The sequence below is a fragment of the Petaurus breviceps genome, unplaced genomic scaffold (assembly GCF_028583685.1).
Source record: "Petaurus breviceps papuanus isolate PSGF00001 unplaced genomic scaffold, PetGlider_PUasm1.0 175, whole genome shotgun sequence".
Classification (NCBI taxonomy): Eukaryota; Metazoa; Chordata; class Mammalia; order Diprotodontia; family Petauridae; genus Petaurus; species Petaurus breviceps.
The window spans coordinates 59,874,261-59,896,784 of NW_027185764.1; the positions used below are offsets into that span (position 1 = coordinate 59,874,261).

At 45.1% G+C, this 22,524-nt stretch overlaps 2 protein-coding genes across 3 annotated transcripts in view; one reads left to right on the forward strand and one right to left on the reverse strand.

The window, feature by feature from the left end:
* Positions 1-22,524, forward strand: part of SLC5A10 (solute carrier family 5 member 10) — a 182,307-nt gene that overhangs the window by 59,047 nt on the left and 100,736 nt on the right. The window contains exons 6-9 of the mRNA XM_069085195.1: positions 2,961-3,066; positions 3,758-3,838; positions 9,451-9,656; positions 15,938-16,073. Coding sequence (XP_068941296.1) covers positions 2,961-3,066; positions 3,758-3,838; positions 9,451-9,656; positions 15,938-16,073 — 529 coding nt within the window. The remainder of the gene's footprint in view (positions 1-2,960; positions 3,067-3,757; positions 3,839-9,450; positions 9,657-15,937; positions 16,074-22,524) is intronic.
* FAM83G (family with sequence similarity 83 member G) overlaps positions 8,663-22,524 on the reverse strand; it is a 59,800-nt gene continuing 45,938 nt past the window's right edge. The window contains exons 4-6 of one of the 2 annotated variants that reach the window (XM_069085194.1): positions 20,040-20,164; positions 16,805-18,005; positions 8,663-10,255 (exon numbers count right to left, since the gene is read on the reverse strand). In XM_069085194.1, the coding sequence (XP_068941295.1) occupies positions 9,848-10,255; positions 16,805-18,005; positions 20,040-20,164 (1,734 nt within the window). In that variant the 3' untranslated portion in view covers positions 8,663-9,847. Of the gene's footprint in view, positions 10,256-16,528; positions 18,006-20,039; positions 20,165-22,524 lie in introns of both variants that reach the window. The other variant, XM_069085193.1, reaches the window with a different exon arrangement.

The window sequence follows — 22,524 nt, forward strand, 5'->3', positions numbered from 1 at the left end:
ATACAAATGGTTAATTCTGAAAAATAAAACAAAATAAAATAAAACCAAAGAGCTCACAGAGGCTATAAGCAAAAATCTTTCTTTAGTCCATTGGAGAAGGAAAACTAGATATGTCCCTAAAGCAGCGAGGCTACCTTTTTTTTTATGCTTTTTTGGAGGGCAATTGGGGTTAAGTGACTTGCCCAAGGTCACACAGCTAGTTTTTGTGTTGTGTCTGATGCCACATTTGAACTCAGGTCTTCCTGACTCCAGGGCCAGTGCTGTATTCACTGTGCCACCTAGCTGCCCCAAGGCCAAGTCTTGAGACATATAGTAGTGCCTAGACAAGAAATGAGCAGTGAGATGTAGCAGAGGCAATGAGGGGCAATAGCAGCAATGAAGCAAGTTTAATTCACAGTAGGACTTCATGACCAGAACATGGTTCCTGCAGGTGCTTGCCCAAGCTCAGGGACCACCTGGGGCTAGTGTGAACCAATTCTGTGATTTAGCCACAGCAGAGTTCATCCAGAGGATGAACACAAAGGACTGTTGTTATGCCAAGCTCAGGGCACAGCTTGCTTGCTGGACCTTAGCTCTGGAAAACAGGTCTGCTAATAGTTAAAAAAAAAAAAAGGAGTGAAAAGCGGGTTGGTTTTGGCATGGGAATACTGACAATAGCTTTGACTATATAGACCCTTGTTAGCAAGGTGATATCTCTGCTGTTTAGTATGCTATCTAGATCTGCCATAACTTTCCTTCCAACGTGCAAGTGTCTTTTTATTTCATGGCCACAATCACCATCTGCAGTAATGTTGTACTCTGGAGTATTCTGAGCATCACATTCTAGAAAAGACATTGATGCGTTGGAAAACATTCAGAGAAAGGCAACTAAGATGGTAAAGTGCTTTCAGGTCATGCTATATAAGGATTAGTTGAAGAAACTGGCAATGTTTAGTCTACAGAAGAAGAGACTTGGTTGGGGGTAGGAGTGTGCTGACAAATCTTTACCAACTAGCTCTCTGGGGAGAAAAATGTACACAGGACACATTTTTAAGTTTAATCTGAATTAACATTTTCTCTATCACTTTAAATCTAGAAAACAATAAAATAATAAATTAAATCCTGATTTGTAGCCTCTAGCTGATTTCCATATTGTAAATGTTCAGACTGAAAATTTAGCTGGTTCTGAGCTGCCACCTGGGGAGGAGAATACAATAAACATCTCCAAGTACTGTGCAGCAGCATTGTACGGTGCAAAGAGGGCTGGAGCTGGAATGAGAGAATCTAGATTTTGATCTTGACTCTGTCAGCGATCCCTTGTGTGATCTTGGGCAAATTATTTAATATCTCCGCGTCTCAGTTTCTTCAACTGTAAAATAAATGAACTAGATAACCTCTAAGGTCCCTTTCACCCTTAAATCTGTGATTATACGAAGAGGATTGGACTTGCCCCACTTAGAGGGGAAGAAGTTAGGAACAGGCAATGGGGTATTACTAGTAGTAATGGATGTCAGTTTCAGAGAAGTAGATCTAGGCTTGATATAAGAAGAAGCATCCTTATAATTAGGGCTGTACAAAATAAAATGGGCTGCCTCATAAGGGAATGGATTCCTTCTTATTAGAGGTCTTTAAGCAGCAGTTGGATGACCGTGTGTTAGGTGTGTTGTAGAAGGGATTCTTGGGCAGCTAAGTGGTGCAGTGGATTGAGTGCCAGGCCTGGAGTTACTAGCTGTGTGATCCTGGACAAGTCACTTAGCCCTGTTTGTCTCAGTTTCCTCATCTGTAAAATGGGCTGCAGAAGGAAATGACAAACCATTCCAGTATCTTTGCCAAGAAAACCCCAAATGGAATCAAAAAGAGTCGGACACCTCTGAAAACAACTGAGCAGCAACAGAAGGGGTTCTTGTAGATGAACAGGTTGGGCTACATGGACTCAGATGTTCCTTCAAATCTGAGGTTCTAGGACTCTGTAACCACTGAATTCCAGTCCTGTCTCGTTCATGCTGCCTTTCAGGGCTTCCTGAAGGAGTGGGGCAATGGAAGCCCTGTCCCAGAGTGAACCGAGTAAATCATCAGAATATTAGAGCTGGGAAGATCTTTAGAGATCATCTAGTCCAAATTCTTCATTTTACAGATGAGGAAACTGAGGCCCAGAGAAGGGGTATGACCTCCCCAGAATAGAATGTAAACTCCTCCAGGGCAAGCCAGTGCTTAACACTTCCTAGGCACTTAATAAACGTTTGTAGATTCACCGTCTCAGGATAACAATAAATTTGATTTCCTCGTTTCTTTTCTCCCAGGTCTTGGTTTATTCCCCTGTGACACTTTAAAGTAATTAACATTTATTAGAAGCAAATAGGTGGTCCCAGCCAGTGGAGTGTTGGATCAGGAAAAACATGAGGTCAAATCCTGCCTCAGAAACTTACTAGTTTTGTGACCCTGGATAAGTCACTTAACCTTTTATGAAGCCTCAGGTTCCTATTCCATAAAATGAGGATAATAATAACATTTACATTACAGAGCAGTGGGGTGAATTAAATGGTGTAATACTTGTAAAGTGTTTTGCAAAACTTAAAATGCTATATCAATGTTAGCTATTATTATTACTTTTTATTTTAAAAATTATGTAATTTAGTTTCTACTTTCCCCCCCTGTGAGTATAGATGGGTAGCCCTAGATTTCAAGCCTCCTTGCCTCAGTTTAGCTGCTGAATTCTGAGGCCTAGAACATGACCAGTGTCTTTCTGTTGCAGTTACATGACCCCAGAGTGTCTTAATGCCATACATCTGAGATTACCCTCAATTTATCCTGTATATATCTTGTTTGTTCATAGCTGTTTGTTGTCTCTCCATTAACCAGTAAACTCCTTGAGAGTGTGTTGAATTTTTTTATCCTTAGAACATAGCATATTGCCTAACACACAGTAGGTGTTTAATAAATGCAAATTGATTGACTGACCATTGACCTTGTGGTTCCTCCAGATTGACTTGTATGCGGGGGCCCTCTTTGTGCATATCTGTCTGGGCTGGAATTTTTACCTGTCTACTGGCATAATGTTGGTGATCACGGCACTTTATACCGTTGCAGGTAAGGAATGGATTGAAATAGATTGTGGATCTGCTTCAAGTCAGCCTTTCTTTCCATGCTATGGCCCCTCATCCAATCCAAAGCTCCCACTTTTCCCTTCCTCTTCTCCTTCCCCACCCCCCACTCACCAGTACAATCAGGAGGATAATACAGGGAAAACAGCTCCTGACTTGGTTCCTACCCTTTGCATGTATGTTTACATATACCTCCAACCCTGTCTGAGAGAAATACGGTGCTCCCATACAATAGGTCCAATGTATTTTCTGATTTAGAGTGTTGGACTTGGAGTCAGGAACAATTGGTTCTGAATGTTGGCCGCCTCTGACGGTTTATAACTTCATGATCATGGATGAGTCACTTATCCAGAAGAAAAAGTAGGGGGCATGTTCAGAGAATGATTGGAGTTGGGGGACAGGGAAAGAAAGGGGGGGCAGAGAGTCAGAAAACAAAGCTGGGGCATCTAGAGTGGGGCCAGAGCATGGAAGGCAGTGGATGCCAAGCTGAGGAGATGACTTCACTTTGAGAGAGGGAATGTGCGTGACATACAGGCTTCCCTCACTTCCAGCCCCAGAGTAACTAACTGCCTGGCTCACCATTTCATTCATTCACAACTGCCCTGTGTTGACCTGAGCTTCTACCTCTCCAGTCAGACTGAGGGTCAGTCATGAGCACTGTCACCCTTTTCCCATAGGTGGCCTGGCTGCTGTCATCTACACCGATGCATTGCAGACAGTGATCATGATAATCGGGGCAATCATCCTGACAGTCAAAGGTAAGGAGTTGACCCCAATCCCATCCAGAGCCGTCTGTTGCCCATGCTCAGCAATCACACACACACACCCAGAGTGGGACTCATTCAAACTTGAAGTCTTTTATTGGGTTTAGGTTTTGCTGTACAATTTTTCTGCATCTTTAAATACCAGGTGTAGGGAACTAGGATCATAAATACAGGATTACAGGTGAGGAGGGGAGTCATGCCCTGTGAGAATGGCCACTGCTTTTTGAAAATGGCCCAGAGAATGCAGACCTGGAGAATCGGCCAGGGTTGTTTGGGAGAGCAAAGGCCTGCAGAGATGAGGACAGGAGTGATTCAGCAGAAGACACTGATGGGCTTCCCATACGTCTCCTTCCCTGGCCAGTTTTCCCAGCTTTAACCCAGCCCCTGGCTATCAGAGCTGATTCAAGAAACACTGGCTGGTAGCTCAGTGTTTTACAATGAGGTGCAGCCAGGGGTGGATTTTAAAGAGTGCATTTAAGGCCAGAAAACAACCAGAGCCTCTCATCTGTTTAAAATAACAAAAATAAATTCTCAACAATAACACTTCACATGAGAAAAAGAGGTAGAGACAAGGGGGACGGTTTGGACAGGGTGAAATTCAGCCTGGCTTAGGCTATAGACAACAGAGATCTCAGGGAGAGGAGCAAGATAGCTGTTTAACCAATCTCAGAGGTACAGGGATGGTTGGCTCCAAGTGCCTCTGAGAACAGGCCTGTAGCAAGATCGTAAATGCTCTTTCCCTAGAGAGAATGGCTGGCCTACCCACCTCACTTGCTTCAATCCAACTGACAAACCTCAAGCCACAAGTTGCCATCATTTAAATTAAATAGTATTTCCCTTAAGGCAGTAGAAGCCAAATTGTAGCATAGTTGAAAAGTCAGGAGATCCAGGTTTGAACTCTCTCTAGTGCTTCATAACTGTGTAACCTTGGGCAAGTGGCTTAATTTCTCTGAGCCTCAGTTTCCTTATCTGTAAAATGGGTGATAATAAAACTAAACTGTACTAGATAACTCACAAGGTTGTTGGGAAGAAAATGCTTTGTAAACTTTTAAGTGCTATATAAATTTAAGTTATTATTTGTAAGGAAAACCTGGGTGAGAGGAAGGATAGTCTTCTCAGGCTAGAAAACTGAGGTTCAATTTTCAGTAAATAAACTTGCTTCTATTTAGTAGCTGGGGAACTGTCCTGACTGGCTAGTTGCTTATCCTGGTAAAGGTCATTTCCCATGATTCCCATGGTCCATTATTACAGCACTAACCAAATGACTTTGGAGGTAGAATCTTTTTAATAGGGATACTCTGAGCTCTATTGGACATTCATTTAGACCCCAAGACTACTAGCAGATTTTGAAGTCTCAGCTGGTCTTATTTGGGGGGAGGGGAAATAGTGCCTCACTTCTGACCGATAACTTGATTACCTATCTTCCCACAAGAGAGCACCTAACAGACTGCCAGCAGGAGCTGTCTTCCAAAACATGCATGCCCAAACATATTACTGATATGTTTTTCAAGGAGACTCAAATTCTGGAAGGTGATTTGTAGAGGGTGAATGGAAAATCAGACTCAGGGGTCATTTGTTTACTCTCATTTATTAGGCCAGATAGAGTGAGAGGTGAAATTCTGAATGCAAGTAAGGCTCTGGTCATGTCTTTAGACAGAAGAGCTTTATAAAAGATTTCTTGGCCCTTAACCAAATGCAGGGAGGCCGTCATTGGCACTTTTGAGGAAGGTAGGCATGGAGGGAAGGAGAGGAGATTGGGGTGCAACACCCCCACAGGGCCTCCAGGTTTGAAATTCTGGGGAAGCAGAAGTAGGGCAATAAAGTAATGATACTAATCCGTTAGCAAACATGTCCAACTCTTTGTGACCCCGTGGACCACAGCATGCCAGTGCTGTCCATGGGATTTGCTTGGCAAAGATACTGGTGTGGTTGACACTTCACTTGTCCAGAGGATTAAGGCAAACAGATTAAGTGACTTGCCCAGAATCCTGTGGCTAGTGTCTGAGGCCAGATTCGAACTCAGGTTTTCCTGACTCCAGGTCCAGTGCTCTCTCCACTGAACCACCTAGCTCATACTAGAATGTAAATAACCATTAGAGTAATAAGCTTGGGGTGGCTAGGTGGCGGGGTGAGTAAGAGCGCAGGCCCCAGAGTAGGGAGGACCTGGCTCCGGCCTGAGACACTTAACACCCACACAAAAAAACTGGCCGTGTAACCGGGGCCGGCGCTCTTACTCACTGCGCACCTGGCTGCCCCGCACTCCAGGTTTTCAGCATCCCTCTTAGAATGGATCTAGAATTGGACCCTTGTAGAAGATAATATTATTTCTCTTCTGTGGAGCAGCAATGCAGACTATGATCACATACCCTTTTTCATATGCTTCTTCACTTTGCTGATTCATACTGAGCCCACTGGCTTGAGAGGAAGTGATTTCTAGAAGAGGTGTTGGATTTGGTAAGAAAAGCATTTCAGTTATAGGGAACAGTGCTAGCAATTCATGGGGCAAGAAAGTATGGAGTGGACAGAGGGATGTCAAGTTTGACTAAAGTGTAGGGTACACAGTGTGAGACAAGACTGGAAAAGCAAGGTGGTGCCAGATTGTAGAGGGCCAGGCAATGGCCTCAGAACCCTTATAGTACATAACAGAGAGTTTTGAAGGGTTTTGAGCAGAGAAGTGATGTGATCAGATTTGGGGGTAAGAAAAGATGTCTGGCAGTGGTGCAGTTGGTTGGGGGTGATGAAGTAAGTGGAGTTGGGAATAGCTATGAGGCTACCATCCAGGAGGGTGTTAATGATGACAGTCTAAGCTTGTAGTAGTGGAAATGGGGGAGGGAGGAGGGAGAGATAAGGAACATTTCTGAGGTAGAATTAATGGGAGGGATTGGGAGTGTTTCAAGGGAGAAGTAAGGATAAAAGATAGCATCCTAGTTTTAAACATGGAGACTGAGTGGCACTTACAGAAATAATATCATTAAGATTAGCAAACTGGAGGAAGGGTCAGAGGTTCTTTTTTCAAATCCTGGCTCTGCTACTTATTATCTATAGGCCATTGGGCAGGGAACTTCTGTTCTTGTCTGTAAATTGAAGGCACTGACCGAGTTAATGTCAAGTCCCCAGTTCTCATCTATGTTCCTGTGGTCAGATAATGCCCAAAGTCTATAACAGCTCTAAATTATATTCTATGGACAGTCCTGTAATGACCACCAGAGCCTGAATATTCACTATAGCAGCAAATCTTTGTTCTTGGAAGGAAGATCTGATTCTTAGGGCAAAAAATTACTTGAGACAGCAGGGCATCCAGAGATCCTGTTTGGAGTAGAAAACATAAAAACAGATGGAAAGACATGAAAACCAGTCTTTTTTGGTTCAGACCTACTTGGTTCTGAAGGAAACTCCCAAAGATGTCTGCAAAATGGCAAAGGGGAGAGGGTTGCATTTGGGGTCAGAAGACCTGTGGTTCAATATTAGCTCTGCTACTTAACTGTAGAGCTTGTGGGTTCTTGGTCAAATTATTTCACTCTTCTGGGATTCAGTCTCCTGATGTGTAAAATGAGGGGGCTGGAACAGCTGACTCTAAGGTCCCGTCCTTCTATGAGCCTCCATCCCAAGCAGCAGTGCTGAAATGGGTATGTAACACACTGCTTGGAAGGGGGAGCTGAATTGCTCATTTGAAGGGATAAATTACATGTACCCTTGTTTAAAAAAAAGAAAATATATGAAAAACCGTCTTCAAGTTGGAGGTCATAGGGAATTGCCTGAACTTCCAGGGATCACTGAGTCCTGCCTTCTTGCTCTCTTTTTCAGTCAGGGATGAATGTGTAAAGGTTGAGGGGTGTAGGAATTGGGGGAGAGGCAGGAAGTTAGAGCCATGTGAAACAACCTGTTTGTTTCTAGGGCAAGTTTCCTAGCCTGGGGCCAGTTTGGGCTTGGTCCCCTCTCCCTGGCCCTTTCTCAAACCCAATGGGCTTGTTTCTTGCCTGTTTTTTGACTGCCTGGCTACCATGAAGACATCTCATCCCTTCAGCACTGAGTACTGTAGGGTCAGAGGAAAGGGATAATTCTGTCACTTGGTGACATCTTTGATATTTTCCCCTCAAAGCTGAGGCCCAACTCTGGACTTGTTCCTGACTGAATAGGATAAGGATAACCATAGGGAATAGGCCCAGTTTTTCTGAAGAATGTAGAGCAAAGGCATTGGACAAGAGTAATCAATATTTCCTCTCAGATTATCCCCCATTCCCTTACCCACCCAAAGGGAAAATCAGCTGTTCCCTGGAGTCAGGGGCCCCAGAAATGTTGGTCTCCCTCCTTTCTCCATTGAGGAGCAGATAGGACAGATCCAGGCAGTTTGGAAGGCTAGGACAGAGACAGAACAAAGCAAGAGGTCACTTTCCTTTCTTCCCATGGTAGCAACTAGATTATTTAGTTCTGCATTCAGGTTTCTGACAGGAGAGCCTAAGTTCTGTTTTCCTAAACTGTTTCAAGGGGTGTCAAGGCAGTCGCACATATTCAAGGACTGAACTGAAGGATGGAAGGAATGGAGGGCAGGGCAGGCAGCCTCAAGGCCTACATAAAAGAGGTGGTCATGATCACTGAAGTAAGGTGTGGGACAAATCTTCTCCTAAGGGAAAAGCCTTAGCATTGCCCATTAGAAGATGATTGAGTAGATACTGTATATGCTAGAAATAGCACTAAACAGGGAATCAGGAGACAGAATCATAGCCTATCTTGGCTAGATTTTAGACATTATCTAGCCCCAAACCTTCATTTTACATGAGGGAAATCAAGGCCTTGGAGAAGTGGAGTGACAACATGGGATTTTGTTTTGGTGCTACCTTTCTTTATATTCCCAGTGCTTAGTCCAGTGCCTGGCACATAGTACGGGCTTAATAAATGCAGGCTGACTCAACCAAAGTTAGACAACTAGCTAGGAGTAGAGGCAGGATTAGAACCCAGGCCTCCTGACACTTGGTCCTCTACACCACCTTAAGACAAAAGGGGAAATTGTTTCCCAGATTAGCTTCAGTCTCCTCATGTGTAAGAAGAAGGGATAGAGCTCTTCCCTAGGAGGCAGATTACCTTCTAGCTGATTCTCTTAAGTACAAAGCAAATCCACAGGCCTCACAGCAGGCAATGATCCCAGCAAAGAACTGTTGGACCCAGAAGTTTAATACTTTAGACCTCACCATGGGATCCTTAGTTTTGAACAAAAATACATGTTTTGCTTTTTTTACAGTACAAAATTGAGTAAAGAAATCTTCACTCAGGGATTATTGGGGTAACAAGTCCAGCAAGATCCCTCCAGGGTAACAGGAAATTAGTAGTTCCAATGTGCAAAATTATCTTTTAATAATTTTGTTTCTCTTTAAATAAAAATAAAATACAATCATAAAATTAGATCTTTTTTTTTTTTCACTCCCCAGCTCCTTTCCAGACATATGTGTGGAAAAGGTGAGGTTGTAGGAAAATCTTAAAAATTGTTGCACCAGGAAGTCAGTTGCAGGAGAGAGGGGAGTCATTGGCCAATCCAACCAGCCAATCTCTCCCTCCTTTGCTTCTTCTTTTCCCTTGCCCCACCCCCCACAATTTCCCATTTTCCCTTTCAGCTTTTGACCAGATCGGGGGTTATGGCCAGTTGGAGGCAGCTTACTTACAGGCGGTGCCAAACAAGACCATCCCTAACACAACATGCCACCTGCCTCGGGCTGATGCCATGCACATGTTCCGAGATCCCCGCACTGCAGACCTCCCATGGACTGGGATGACATTCGGTCTGACCATCATGGCTGCTTGGTATTGGTGCACTGATCAGGTAAATGTAAACATCATATCCCTTCCTCCTGCCCCTTATGTCCTATGTACAACAAATGCAGGTCCCCCATCTGAGGTCCAAGCAGCATGGTTTAAGAATACTTGCATTATCAGTCTAGTCTCAAGAGCTCCAATGAAAGGAGCCAGCAGCTCTGGGCTGAGCAAGGTGAGGGAGAGTGAGTGGGCCTGCTTTTAATCCTTGTGGCTTGTGGGTCCTGAGGCCCTCCGTCGGGAATCAGCAGAGGCCCATGGGCCCCCACCTGACCTATTCCTGAGGATTTTGTTCTGTGACAGTTTGGAGAGGGGGATACCAAATGGGGTCAACAGCTCTTCCCGGCTCCCACTCTCAGCTGGGCTGCCTGGGGTTTGAGCGGTCCTCAGGTTCCTGCTGTCGGGGGGGCCACCTTTGGTCTGCCAATAGCGTGAGCCCACTGGTGCCGGCCCGGACTTCTTGGCAGGGTGCTGGAAGCCATCGGCTGCATGGATGCCATCCTGTCGGTATTTAGGAAGCTCTCGGTTCTTTGCTGACTGCTGGAAGCTGCCTTTGTCCCTGGTCCCAGGGGCAGGCCGCTTATCTCCATAACGGAAGAACTGTTGGCCCTGGGCAGGAGTAGAGGGTAGAGACAAGAGAGTAGGTTTTTAAGAAAATTCAGAGAAGGCAAGAAAACTCCCTTTAACCTAAAAGACTCTGATGAGGGGAATAGCACTGGTTTGGGAGTCAAAAGATCAGAGTTCAAGTTTTACCTTAAGAGTTATGTGACCCTGGGCAAGTCAAGAAACCTGTTGGAATCTCAGTTTCCTCATCTGTAAAATGGAGGCAGAAATTCTCCACCACTACCTCAAAGGGTCTTCGTGAGGAGAGTGTTTTGTAAACTTTAAACGATTTGTTCTTTTTACTGTTAAGAGAAAGTGGCTGGGCCTTTTGTTTCTATTTAAGGCTGGAGTTCTTTTTTTTTTTTAATTTTTCAAATGCTTTATTAACTTCTGATTTACATCATTCATTTCCACCAGATTTTGAGTTTAAGGCTGGAGTTATTTCTCTTTTTTTCCTTCTTTTTTTTTTTTTAAAACAATTGGAGTTAAATAACTTGCCCAAAGTTACATGGCCAGTTTTTTTTGTGTGTGTGGGTGTTAAGTATGTGAGGCTGGGACCGATCCTAGGTCCTCCTGACTCCGGGGCCAGCACTCTACTCACTATGCCACCTAGCCGCCCCTAGGCTGGAATTCTTAATGTTTTTTGTGCCATGGACTCTTAGCAGGAGCTCGGTGAAGCCTATGGACCCCTTTTCAGAATAATGTTTTTAAATTAGTATAATGAAATGAAGTTATCAAAATTTTTTAAAGTTGATGGTCCCTGCTGATGAGCCCTCGATTTTAGGGATTTGATTCTCAACTCTGTGGCTTCAGGCAACTTTCTTAACCTTCATCTGCCTCAGTTTCTTGTGGCTATAAAACAGGAGTTGGGTGATTGGAAGGAAGGAGATCCAGATAATATTTTCAGCTCTGCACTTAGTAGCTGTGTGACTTTGGGCCAGTCACGTTACCTCTTGGTGTCTCAGTTTCCCAATGAGCAAAATAAGATCGGATGAAATGAATGTTAAAGTCCCTTCTGGCTCTAATATTTTCTGTCTCCAATTTCACATTTAGCTACTTTTGATCAGTTTTTCCTGAATGTGTGAGGGTAACAATGACTAGGTCTGGCAGTAGTACTGACTACAAAAAAAAAATTGAGTTTCCAAGGTAGGGTAGAGATCAATCTAGGTGGGTGGGAGATGGACCAGGAGGAGAAAGTGGTTCTCCTGGCCAATGTGAGGTCTATGAAATGAGAAAGTGGTGGCGTGAGCAGTTGATATCTGGGGGTTATCATGGTTTCTAATCTGATTCAAACTTTTCCTAAAGGTCACTTGACTAATTTCACAACATGCCTCATCTTGTCATGTGCCTTGAGATCCTTGGCCTCAACCTGGCCTCCCCAAGTTTAATCTCATTCAGGTGATTTTCCCATGGAGGCCAAATGAGTCAGCATTTCTTCAGGGTTGACTACTTGGCCAACACAAGGGAGGACTAGTTTGGAGACAGAAAGGCCCACCCACTGGTACCAGTTCTGGTTCTCTGCAAATCTGAAGGCTTAGTGGACCAGACTGACTGACTCCATCTGGCTGGGACTAGGGCAGCTCACTTATTCCTCCTAACCTGGGACTTCAGAATTGAAGGTCTAGGGCAAGGGTGCGGTGCCAAAAAAGAGGGAATATCAGTCCCAGACCAATCTTAGATTGAGAGAATCCCAGAATCCCAGAACTGGACAGGAGCATCTAGTCCAAGGATTCTTTTTTTTTTTCCCCTTTTGGAGGGCATTTGGGGTTAAGTAACTTGCCCAAGGTTACACGGCTAGTTCTTTTTGTGTGGGTGTTAAGTGTCTGAGGCTGGAACCGAACTCGGGTCCCCTGGACTCCGGGGCCAGCGCTTTACTCACTGCGCCACCTAGCCACCCCAAGTCCAAGGATTCTTAACCTCTTTTGTGTCCTGGCAGAAACCTGGTAAGACCTATCAACCCCCTTCTCAGATCTTGAAGTGCAGAAAATAAATTACAAAGGATTGCAAAGGAAACCAATGATATTGAAATGTAGTCATCAAAATTTTTTTAAAAAAGTTTACAGATCCCAAGTTAAAAAACCCTGATCTAGTCCAACCTCCTCACTGTACAGGTGAGGACATGAAGCCATCAAGAGGGAAGCTGGCTTGCCCAAGGTCACAAAGTGAATTAGGGAAAGGCCAGGACTAGAACTCAAGTCTAGAATGTGTTTTGTATGCACTATAACTAAGCTGAACCTCATGGCCCAGGCCTATGCAGTTTTTACCAGCTCCCCTTTCTCAAGGATCCCTCTGCCAGGGTTCAGAAAGACCCAGTACTTCCTAGGACATGCATTACCCAAAGGCTATAAACCTTCACACTGCCTGATGCTATTAAATACCATGCCAACAATTTGGCTAACAGAGGCATAAGCCAACGTAGTGGCAAAGAGGCGTTGGTAGCCTGGGAGGCAGGGAGAGGAGGAGAGTAAACACTTGGATGAGACGTGTACACTCATATACTTGGCAGATGCCTAATGTTCCAAACATTCTAATTTTTCCAAGTCAACCAGGCTAAAAACAATCACAAAACAGAAGGTGTGTTGACACTTCCTGTACATTTTCTGACATCTGGATCTCCACTTGACCTTAGTCCCTTGGTGTAATAATAGTAACTGCTTACATTTCTGTAACTGCTGGCAGTTTACAAGTAACTTTATCTCACCGACCTGTGTGAGATAGTACAAAGGGCACTGAATTGGAATCACACAGGTCTGAATTTGAATCCTCTCTTTGTGACACATCACTATCTTCTTGGGCTATATGTGATGTTGGGTAAGTCAATTAACCTCTCCATGTCTTGATTTCCTCATCTATAAAACAGGGGAAGGTCCCTTCAAAGCCTTGCTCTGTAACCCAAGGATCATGTACTACCACCAGCCTTGAAGGTACACAGCTGTCTTTTACAGACAAGACAACTGGGGATCAGAAAGGCAAAGGTGGCAAGCTGGGGCTTTAACCCAGGTCTCCTGACTCCAGACTTAGTGCTCTTCCAACTACACCACACTGCTGAGGTAGTACTTTGCCACATGCACTTAAAAGTCTCTCCCTGCAATTCTGAGGTAGGCAGGGCAGATCACATTAGAGAGCAGGGTCGCATAATGGATGAAAGGCTAGACTTGGGGAAGTCAGAGTTCAAATCCTAGCCCAGATACTTAAGTGCTGGATGTCCCTGGGCATCTTAACCTTCCTCAGCCTCAAGGTCCTCATCTATAAAATGGGGACAATAACAGCACCTACCATGCAGGATTGTTGTGAGGCTCAAAAGAGATCATATGTGGAAAGCACTTTGCAAACCTTAAAAGTGCTTTGTAATTGTGAGCCATTATTGTAATCTCCATTTTATTGGCAAGGGCACTGAGGCTCTAGAGGGATGAAGCCAAGGCCACACAGCTAGTTAGTAGTATTTTAGGGATTTAAACCTAGACCTTTGACTCCCAAGTTCTGCTCTTTCTACTACATTACATTGCCTTAGACCAAAGTATGGTCTCAGAAACCCTGGGAGTTGCCAAAGTCCTATCAGGGAGTCCATGAAAGCAAAACTATTCTCATAGTAATATTAAGACATGATTTGCCTACTAAAATATGGCCCCCTTTTCTTTTTCTTTTTTCTTTTAAAGCAATTGGGGTTAAGTAACTTGCTCAAGGTTACACGGCCAGTTATTTTGTGTGGGTGCCAAGTATCTGAGGCCAGAACTGATCCCAGGTCTCCCAACACCGGGGCTGGCACTCTTACTGCGCCACCTGGCCGCCCCTATGGCCCCTTTTTCAAATTATATATCTGTGTGAGGTCGGATTTCCTTCATAAGCTTCAATCCAAATGACAGACTACAATAGCCTGAATGCAAAAGTAGAAATGAGAATCCACTTGTCTTCCATTAAGCCAGACATGAAAGAGATTTGCAAAAATATATAAAACAATACCACTCTTCTACCTAAATATTTTTGTTTTGGAAAATATAGTTATTTTTCATAAAATGTTACTTATGTTATCATGTAATGGGCTTATTATTTTGAAATGATTAATAATTTTAAATAATTATAAATTAATGTCTAATGGTAATAGGCATAATCCACAAAGATAAAACTCTTTCAAAATCCTTAATAATTTATAAGAATGTAAAGAGTCCTGAGACCAGAAAGTTTGAGAACTGTTTCCTTAGACTATAGTCATCACTTCCCACTTGTTTCCTTATATATATACACACACTTCTGAGATACTGTCAGCAAACATTGTCATAACCACCTGGGACTGTGTCATTATTGACCAGTAAATTGAAACCTGAGCCTGACAGAGACTCACCTCCCTAGCAACCTAGAATACTGTCATTTCCCATAGACCCAGGGTAGCACTTTTGGTGCTTTTCTTCTTTAGTTTCCCTCGATTTCTCTAGGGTATTCCCCAACCCAAAGTCATCCTGTGAAATTTCTGTCTCTTAGATGATTTAAGGCTGCTTATGCTGGGCCCCTGATCTTTGGGACCAGGGCCCCTGAGGAAAAATGTGTCAATACGCTAGCTGAAGGAGCGGGCTGGTGGTGGAGTAGCTGGCTAGAGAATCCTCCTTGGATACTGGGCCCAAAGAAGGATGACTGCTGAATTAGCCAGTGGCTGGGAAATCCCAAAGGGGCTGACAAATGATGCTCTTTCAGTGCTGCTCATCAAAAAGATGAAACTCTCTGATCCAGAAGGATACTGGGACAGCTGATTTGACCTGTAGGGTTTGTTATTCCAAACCTCCTAGTTTGATGAACTAAGAGCACAGGTCTAAAGACTTAGAGAATATTAGTCTTGACAGTAAAGTAAAGGAACTGACTCTTTAACAAACAGACCAGAAATTTTACATCTAAACAAACATCATCCTTCACCACAGGCTTCTGAAGAGGCTGCTACTCACTTATTCTAATGTGCTGCCTTTGCTCAGAATGTATCTGAAAACCAATCTAGGGGGGTGGGAGGGACTATTATTGGGAGTATTCTTCCCCGGGGCTAAACCTCTGCAGCTACATCCGATCTGGGGACTCAGCTAAAAGTCTTTTAGAGACCAAGGCTAGAGACTATGATGGGTGTCTGTTATCAGAGGTAAAAAAAAAAAAAATTAAAATAAAAAAATGAGACCATTGTGAAGTTCCAAGACTGGGCTTCTGTTGTGAAGCCCTGAAGGCTGTTCACAAAGAGAAGTTCCAACCATTTCCTAGCAGCAACATCTGGACCTGTGCAGCTCGCCTAAGGGACTGCTTTGATAGAAAACACCCATTTATGTGTGTCTAAACTGTGGTCTGTCTGTATCCCTCCCTAGGATGTGGCCTCCAGGGCTGCCAGAGATGGCAGGCCCCAGAGCATCATTTATTCTGAGCACAAAAGTGATGGCACTGTGCTCACTCTAATGCATGCTGAGGCCTCTGTGGGTGCCAGGCAAAAGTCACCCTGTGGCTGATCCACCAGAGGCTGCAGTGAGCTTCTGGAAGCTCAAGGACAGTGGTCTGTGACGTTAATGTGAGCGGGAGGGAGTGGGGCTAGAGGGGGCAGATTTCTGAGCACTAGAATGGAGCTCCATGTTCTTTCTCCATCTGGGTAAATCTTCCCTAAGAACCAAATCCTTGTGGAAGTCTATGTCTGGCAACATCCTTTTCTCCTCTCCTTTTTTTCCCCAGGTCATAGTACAGAGGTCCCTTTCTGCCAGGAACCTGAACCATGCCAAAGCAGGCTCCATCCTTGCCAGTTACCTAAAGATGCTGCCCATGGGCCTCATCATTATGCCAGGCATGATTAGTCGGGCACTATACCCAGGTATGGCACCATCCCCTTTTTCCATTTGCAACTCTGCCCTGCTGGGTTGACTAGTACCAGGCTGGAGACATGGAGTGAAGGTATGGAAATGGAGGACCTTGGAGCCGGACAGAACAACAGACTCTGCAGGCAGTTTACTGAGTGATCCTGGGTGGGCCACTTCCCTTCTCAGCCTCAGTATTCTTACTTGTCCCATGGAGGTCAGGAAAGAAATCAGAAGGAATGACAAAGAGAGGAGGGAAGCCAAAACAACCCCTTTTAAATGGATCTATTTAAGATGAGGCAGCTTCAAAGGAGATGTGCCTTAAACATCTGGGGAACACAGGAACTCCCCAGACCAGCTACCCCTTGGCGATGTGAGGAAGGAAAGGTCTGAGGAAACTGGCAGATGGAGTCTAAGCTGGGAACTTTGGGGGAAGGGCCCTCTCCTCATGCACCTGGAGACACCATCCTACCTGGGTTGTAGGGCAAGCATAAGCCTTGTTGCTGTCACGCTGGGGGCCCCTTCCCAACACATGCTTAATTTCCTCTTTGCCGTTGTTTCTCTTCCTGCCATACTCATCCTGCACCCCTGAGCTCTGCAGCCACTGGGGGCTCCTCAGGGGACTCATGAACGTCCCCCGGCTCACGTGGGGCTCACTCAGCTTCCTGCATAGTGATCGTACGTGACCAGCCCCATTGGGGATGTACTCTGAGTGGCGCCTCCGGAGCTGGGCGGAGCTGTCCCTCACCTCAAAGTATTCATCTGACACAGAGGATGCCGCGGATTGTCGGTGGCGGCTGTTGGTGGAGCCACCTGAGAAACTGTCCTGGTCACTGATAGTCACGTAGTCATCATCGTCATCCTCGTCCTCTTCTATGTTGAGCCCATTGGGGGTCCCTGGAGAGGGTGGGTCCTGGCCCTCCTGAGACAGGGACAGCTGCCGGAGAAGCTTGTGGTGCCCAGAGTTCTCATGAGCTCTGTAAGCGGTACCATTTGGTGGCCCTTCTTGCTGTGGTGACTCCTCTTCCTTGGGACCCCCAGCCTGGCAGCCTAGGTCACCATCATATGAGCTGTCCTTGGTTAGAAAGTCTGTGATATGGACTGTCCTGGGTTTAGGGACTGGGGGCTTGATCTCTGTGTCGTCTTGATTATGTCTGTCCCGGAGATGGCAGTTCTCAGCCAAAGCAGCAAAGACTCCCTGGTCCCTGTCTTTGCCTAGTGTGGTAGAAACATCTTTTGGGCTGAGCTCTTCACAAGGCGAGGCAGGCAGGTTCTTGGTCTCTTCCGCAGGTGCAGGAGAGTCAGGAGGTGGGGCAACTACAGGGCCAACTACCTCCTGGCTCTGCCGCCTTTGTAGTAGCTTGTACTGGGCAACAGCCTGGGAGGAAGAGTCACAGATCTTGATTCGGTTCATCTGGCTGGGCTGTGGATTCCACACATTAGGGTCAATGATGTTAATGTAGCCCAGTATGTCACTGCCAGGCTCAGGGTCTGGCTCCACCCATGTGGGCAGGTAATCAAACATGTTGGCACGCTCCATGTTCAGCAGCCCTGGGTGGATGGGTAGGGGCTGCTCCAGGAAGTCACTAGGCCGTTCTGCCAGCTGGTTCCCCACCAATACCTTTCCCTTGCCATCAAATTTCTTGCCCAGCCCGCTCTCCTGCTTCTCAGAAGAGGCCTTGGCAATCTCATCTGCACTCTTGGCTTTCACCAGAGCATACTTAGGGTTTATGAGTTTCTTGGCTACGGTGCCTGATGGAGCCAGTGGGATGACCGTGGGCAGGATGATAGGCTCGGGCTCAGGCTCCTTCTCCATGGGGACTGTTTTAAGGCTGACTCCTTGAGACATGAGGTACAGTTCTTGGAACTGCTTGTCAAACATCTCTACTACCTGGCCTGAGAGGACAGAGATCACATTCCGGTCTGTCCTGGCTGCTGACCATGTGAAGCTAGAATGGAAAGGAAACAGTTAGTTATTGGTATGGAGATATGTCTAAGTGGCTAGGCACTGTCCCTTTCTTTGTCTCACCTCTCACTACATTCTCTATGTCCTAGGAGACACTTTTGTCAGTAAACATCCAAGCTCTTAGAGACAGTAAGAAAAATCTCTAGTAGAAGGGTTACCATCTTGCAAATATCTCCCTTTTCAGGGGAGACAGATTAACATTAGGTGAAGAATAAAGACAGTTTAAATTTATTTTGGTATCAAGATCCTACACTATTAGAATAGGAAGTTCCTTTACAGGTCATCTAGTCCAATTTGTCACCAAGCATTTAGTAAATGCTGACTATGTGCCAGACACTCTGCTAAGTCTCAGACATACAAAGAAAGGCAAAACCATGGCCCCTGCCCTCAGAGAGATCATGTTCTAACCAAAGTGACAACACGCAGATGACTATGTACATACTGTGCAAATGGAAGGTCATTTCGGAAGGATTAGCATGGGAGGGCATGTGATGAAGGGAGGGCCAGGACAGAGCTGAGTCTTAAAGGAAGCCAGGGGAGCTGAGGGTTCGAGGTAAGAAGTGAGAGCAGTGCTGGCTGCCGTGATGGAGAGTCAGAGCAAATGCTCAGTCTGGCAAATAGCAAACAGGCCAGTGTGGCTGGAGGACGGAGTGAATAGCAGAAATCGCCCAGTCAACTCCATTTTATAGATGAGAAGACTGAGGCCAAGAGAGAGGAAAGCACTTGACTATCATCACACAGGGCCCAAGCCCTCTCACTCCAAATCCATCATGAACTTTACTGAAACCCCCTCATTTAACAGAAAGGAAACTGAGGTCCAGGGAGGGGAGAGGACTTGCTAGTTCATCAAAAATCTACTTTGTGGCAGAGTCAGGACTAAAACCCACTGAACCACATTGCTTATGTACTTCCTATGGGAAAAAAGAGCTCAGTGGGGGGGAGTTGTCCCTCTGTATCTGCAAGGTTGCTGTAATGAGAACTGAAGTTTGTCTTTCTAGGGGGTCCATAGAGACCCGCCTTCCCTTTATCATGATGTTTGCTGCGGTTCATATAAAAATCCTTTCATTGGCTCACAATCCTCAGCTGTATAGCAGAGGGAAATGTCAAGAACAAAGGCTATTTGAATAGATTTGGGAAGACTATTGTGAGCTGATATCCCGTCTGTAAAAGTGAACTACCAGCCAGGACACCTCAGCTCTTCTTACTGAGCTCCAGATGATCCTTGTAAGGACTGGCCAGGGCTAGACTGGCTCTCCTGGGCCCCTTGCCTATGGCAGAGACGCAGCTCAGTGAGCACCCTGGAAGAGAAGAACTGGATTCTAGTCCTGGAACTATTACTCGTTCACTGTACAACCTTGAGTAAGTCACTGAGACTTCTCTGGGCCTCAGCTCTTTCATCTGTCAAACAGGGACAACAGTTCAAATCCTGCCTCTTTCACGGGGCTAATGAAAGAATTATCTAACCATGCTGATAGAAGTATTTTCAAAGTATAAGTCCCTACACAAATGGGAGGCATTCCTCAAACAGGCCAGGATAACAAGGACTACTCCACCCCCCCCACATCCCAGAGATGTGGTGTAGATGATGACAGAAGGTGGGTTCCTCAGGAGAAGATGTGGGATCAGCACAAAATAAGAATCAGTCTGAAGATGGTATCAAGGAGCCAGGCTTGCCTGGTGGAGCTCAGACATCAGCAGCTTTCAGTAACTGGGATTCCATGATGGAGACTTTCCCAGGATAGGAATGTCTAGAGTGTTGCAAGAGCAGATTAAAAGTACAATGAAAGCCTGGTGCCAGGGCTCAGGCTGGAAGAACTGGGGGAAGGGGGGGGGAGTAAGGAGGAGTTGCTGTGATGTGGGAAAGCTCATCTGTCCCCGGCCCAGGCTCCTTGTCAGCAGACACTCCCACCCCCAGTGCTAATCTTCACATCCCCTCTCACGCTTCTATAGTTTTGAAAAACTAGCTCTGTGAGAAGAGAGTTCGGAGAACTGGAGGAAATGCCACTCAGGGAGTCACCTGTAGGAGCCACACATCGCTCGGTCACCATCCACAAACATGAATTTCTGGGCCAGGGCTCCCTTGAACTTGGTAGCAGAACGTGTGAAAAATTCGGTTCCTCCGATGCTCCGGACTCTGAGATTCTGTGGGGAGAGAAGAGAAACTGAGACGGTGCATGAAAGGTCACCTGGTTGTCCCCTAAGCCTTCAGATCCAATGAGAGCATTGGTAGGAAGTGCTCTGAAAAGCAGCAGGTACAGCATAGACACCAGGCTGTCAAGCTCCCACCCAACAGCTCTTGTACTTCTTACTTCAGCTGGGCAGCCAAAAAAAGACTTTCTAGCTTGGATCTATTGGCATGACTGATACATGAACAGCAGCAAATACCATGATAGAAGGAATGGAGTCTCAGGCCTCATCAGCTCCTACCTGGACTGCCGCAATGGCCTCTTAGCTGACCTCTCTGCCTCCAGACTGGCCTCCAGCCAATCCAGCTGTGTTCATTGGTTCCTGACTCCTCTTCTATAATATTGCTCCTCTGCTCCCAAACCTAGAAAGGCTCTTTGGTGCATAAAGTACAGACTCCTTTACCTGGCATTCAAGGTCCTCTACAATATAACTCCAAGCCAACACTCTAATTTTTTTTTCCTGGGCCTGTCATTTCATTGGTGAAGCTATGTGGTACAGTGGACAGAGCACTGGACCTGGAATTGGGAAGAACCAAGTTCAAATCTCACTCCAGTTACTTTTAGCTGTATGACCCTGGGCAAGTCACGTACTCCTCAGTTTCCTCACCTGTAAAAATAATAATATCACCTACCTCCCAGGATTGTTGTGAGGATCAAATAAGATATTTGTAAAGCACTTTGCAAACCTTAAAGCACTATACAAATGCTAATTATTGTTGTTATTGTCAGAAAATCCCTCCATCAATATATCTGTGATAATTATGACACAGCTTGTCAACTCACCTGTAACTTATAGTCAGAACTGACTGGGGTACTGAGAGAGCTTTTCCCAAGAGCACAACCAGAAGGTGTCCCAAGCCAGACTCAAACCCTTATATTCCTGTCAACATGTAGTAGTAGCTGCCTAGCCCTATATGTAAGTTCCTGGAGGGCTGGCACTATTGTCGATTTTTGTATTTGCATCTCCTGTGCCTAATGCAGAGACTGGCACATAAGAGTGTCTAAGAAATTCGTGCCAACTGATTACAAAATCAGCCCTCTACCAATATGCCACATTGCCACTCTCCAATAATAACAGTATTAATAATAATAACTGACATTCATATGGTGATTTGAGGTTGGCAAAATGCTTGGCCTAGGGTGGCTAGGTGGCACAGTGAATATAGCATCAGCCCTGGAGTCAGGAGGACCTGAGTTCAAATCTGGCCTCAGACACTTGACACTTACTAGCTGTGTGACCTTGGGCAAGTCACTTAACCCCAATTGCCCTCCAAAAAGCCCCCCAAAAAATGCTTGGCCTACATGATTTCCTTTGAATTTCACAAGAACCACGTGAGGTAGATGCTGCAGGCATTATTATCTTCATCTTACAGATGTGGCTAAATGACTTGTCCATGACTCTCCGGCTGGTGTCAGAGATGGGATTTGAACCTGGATCTTCCTGATGTTTACTCCAGTGATTTACCCACTGTAGCATGCTGCCTTTCTAACCTTATCTCCTACTACATGATATTTACCCTCTGTTTCAGACAGGCTAAAACATACAGTTGTCCATTTCTACCTCTGATCTTTTGCTGCAAGTGGACTCTCAATACAGAATGTCTTCCCTTCCTTCTATTTGTCTAAAGCTTTCCCATCCTTCAAGATGCTGCTCACCACCTGAAGGAACCCTTCCTTGTTCACTACAGCTCATACTGATCTATTCTTTCAATTGCTGCACTGAATTGTTCTCTGTTTCCCTTGTGTTAGTTTTTGCAGCTAGAATACATCCCCTGAAGACAACTGATGGAGTGATTTAGAGAAGGGAAAATGTCAATCCTCAGTAAACCAAGGGTGGATTCATTCACTTGTTCATTCCTTTATGTGCTCGTTAAAAAAAACACACACACATTTATTAAGCACCTACTATATGTAATACCACGTTAGAGTAAATTTTTCACTGGGAGCTCCCTATATTAATGAAATCAGAGGTGTGATTTAAAAAAAAGATACATAATACACTACTTTAATATTATGTCCACATATTGCAATAACTTAGGAATTGTGAAGTGAAGTAAAATACTGCTTTCCCACCAATTCTACAGCATTGGAAAAGGTTTTTAGTCCTCAAAGAGCATACAATCTGTAAGGGAAAAGACATAGAGAAAAGTCATACAACACAAATGCGTCTATGATAGGTGCATAAGATAAAAACAGAGCGAGATCATCAGATACGGAGATAAGGAAGGGACTACTTCCAGCTGGTAGATGTCATGAAGGAGCTGGCATTTGAGGTGGACCTTGACGGACAGGTCAAGAATAGGGTAGGCTGGCATT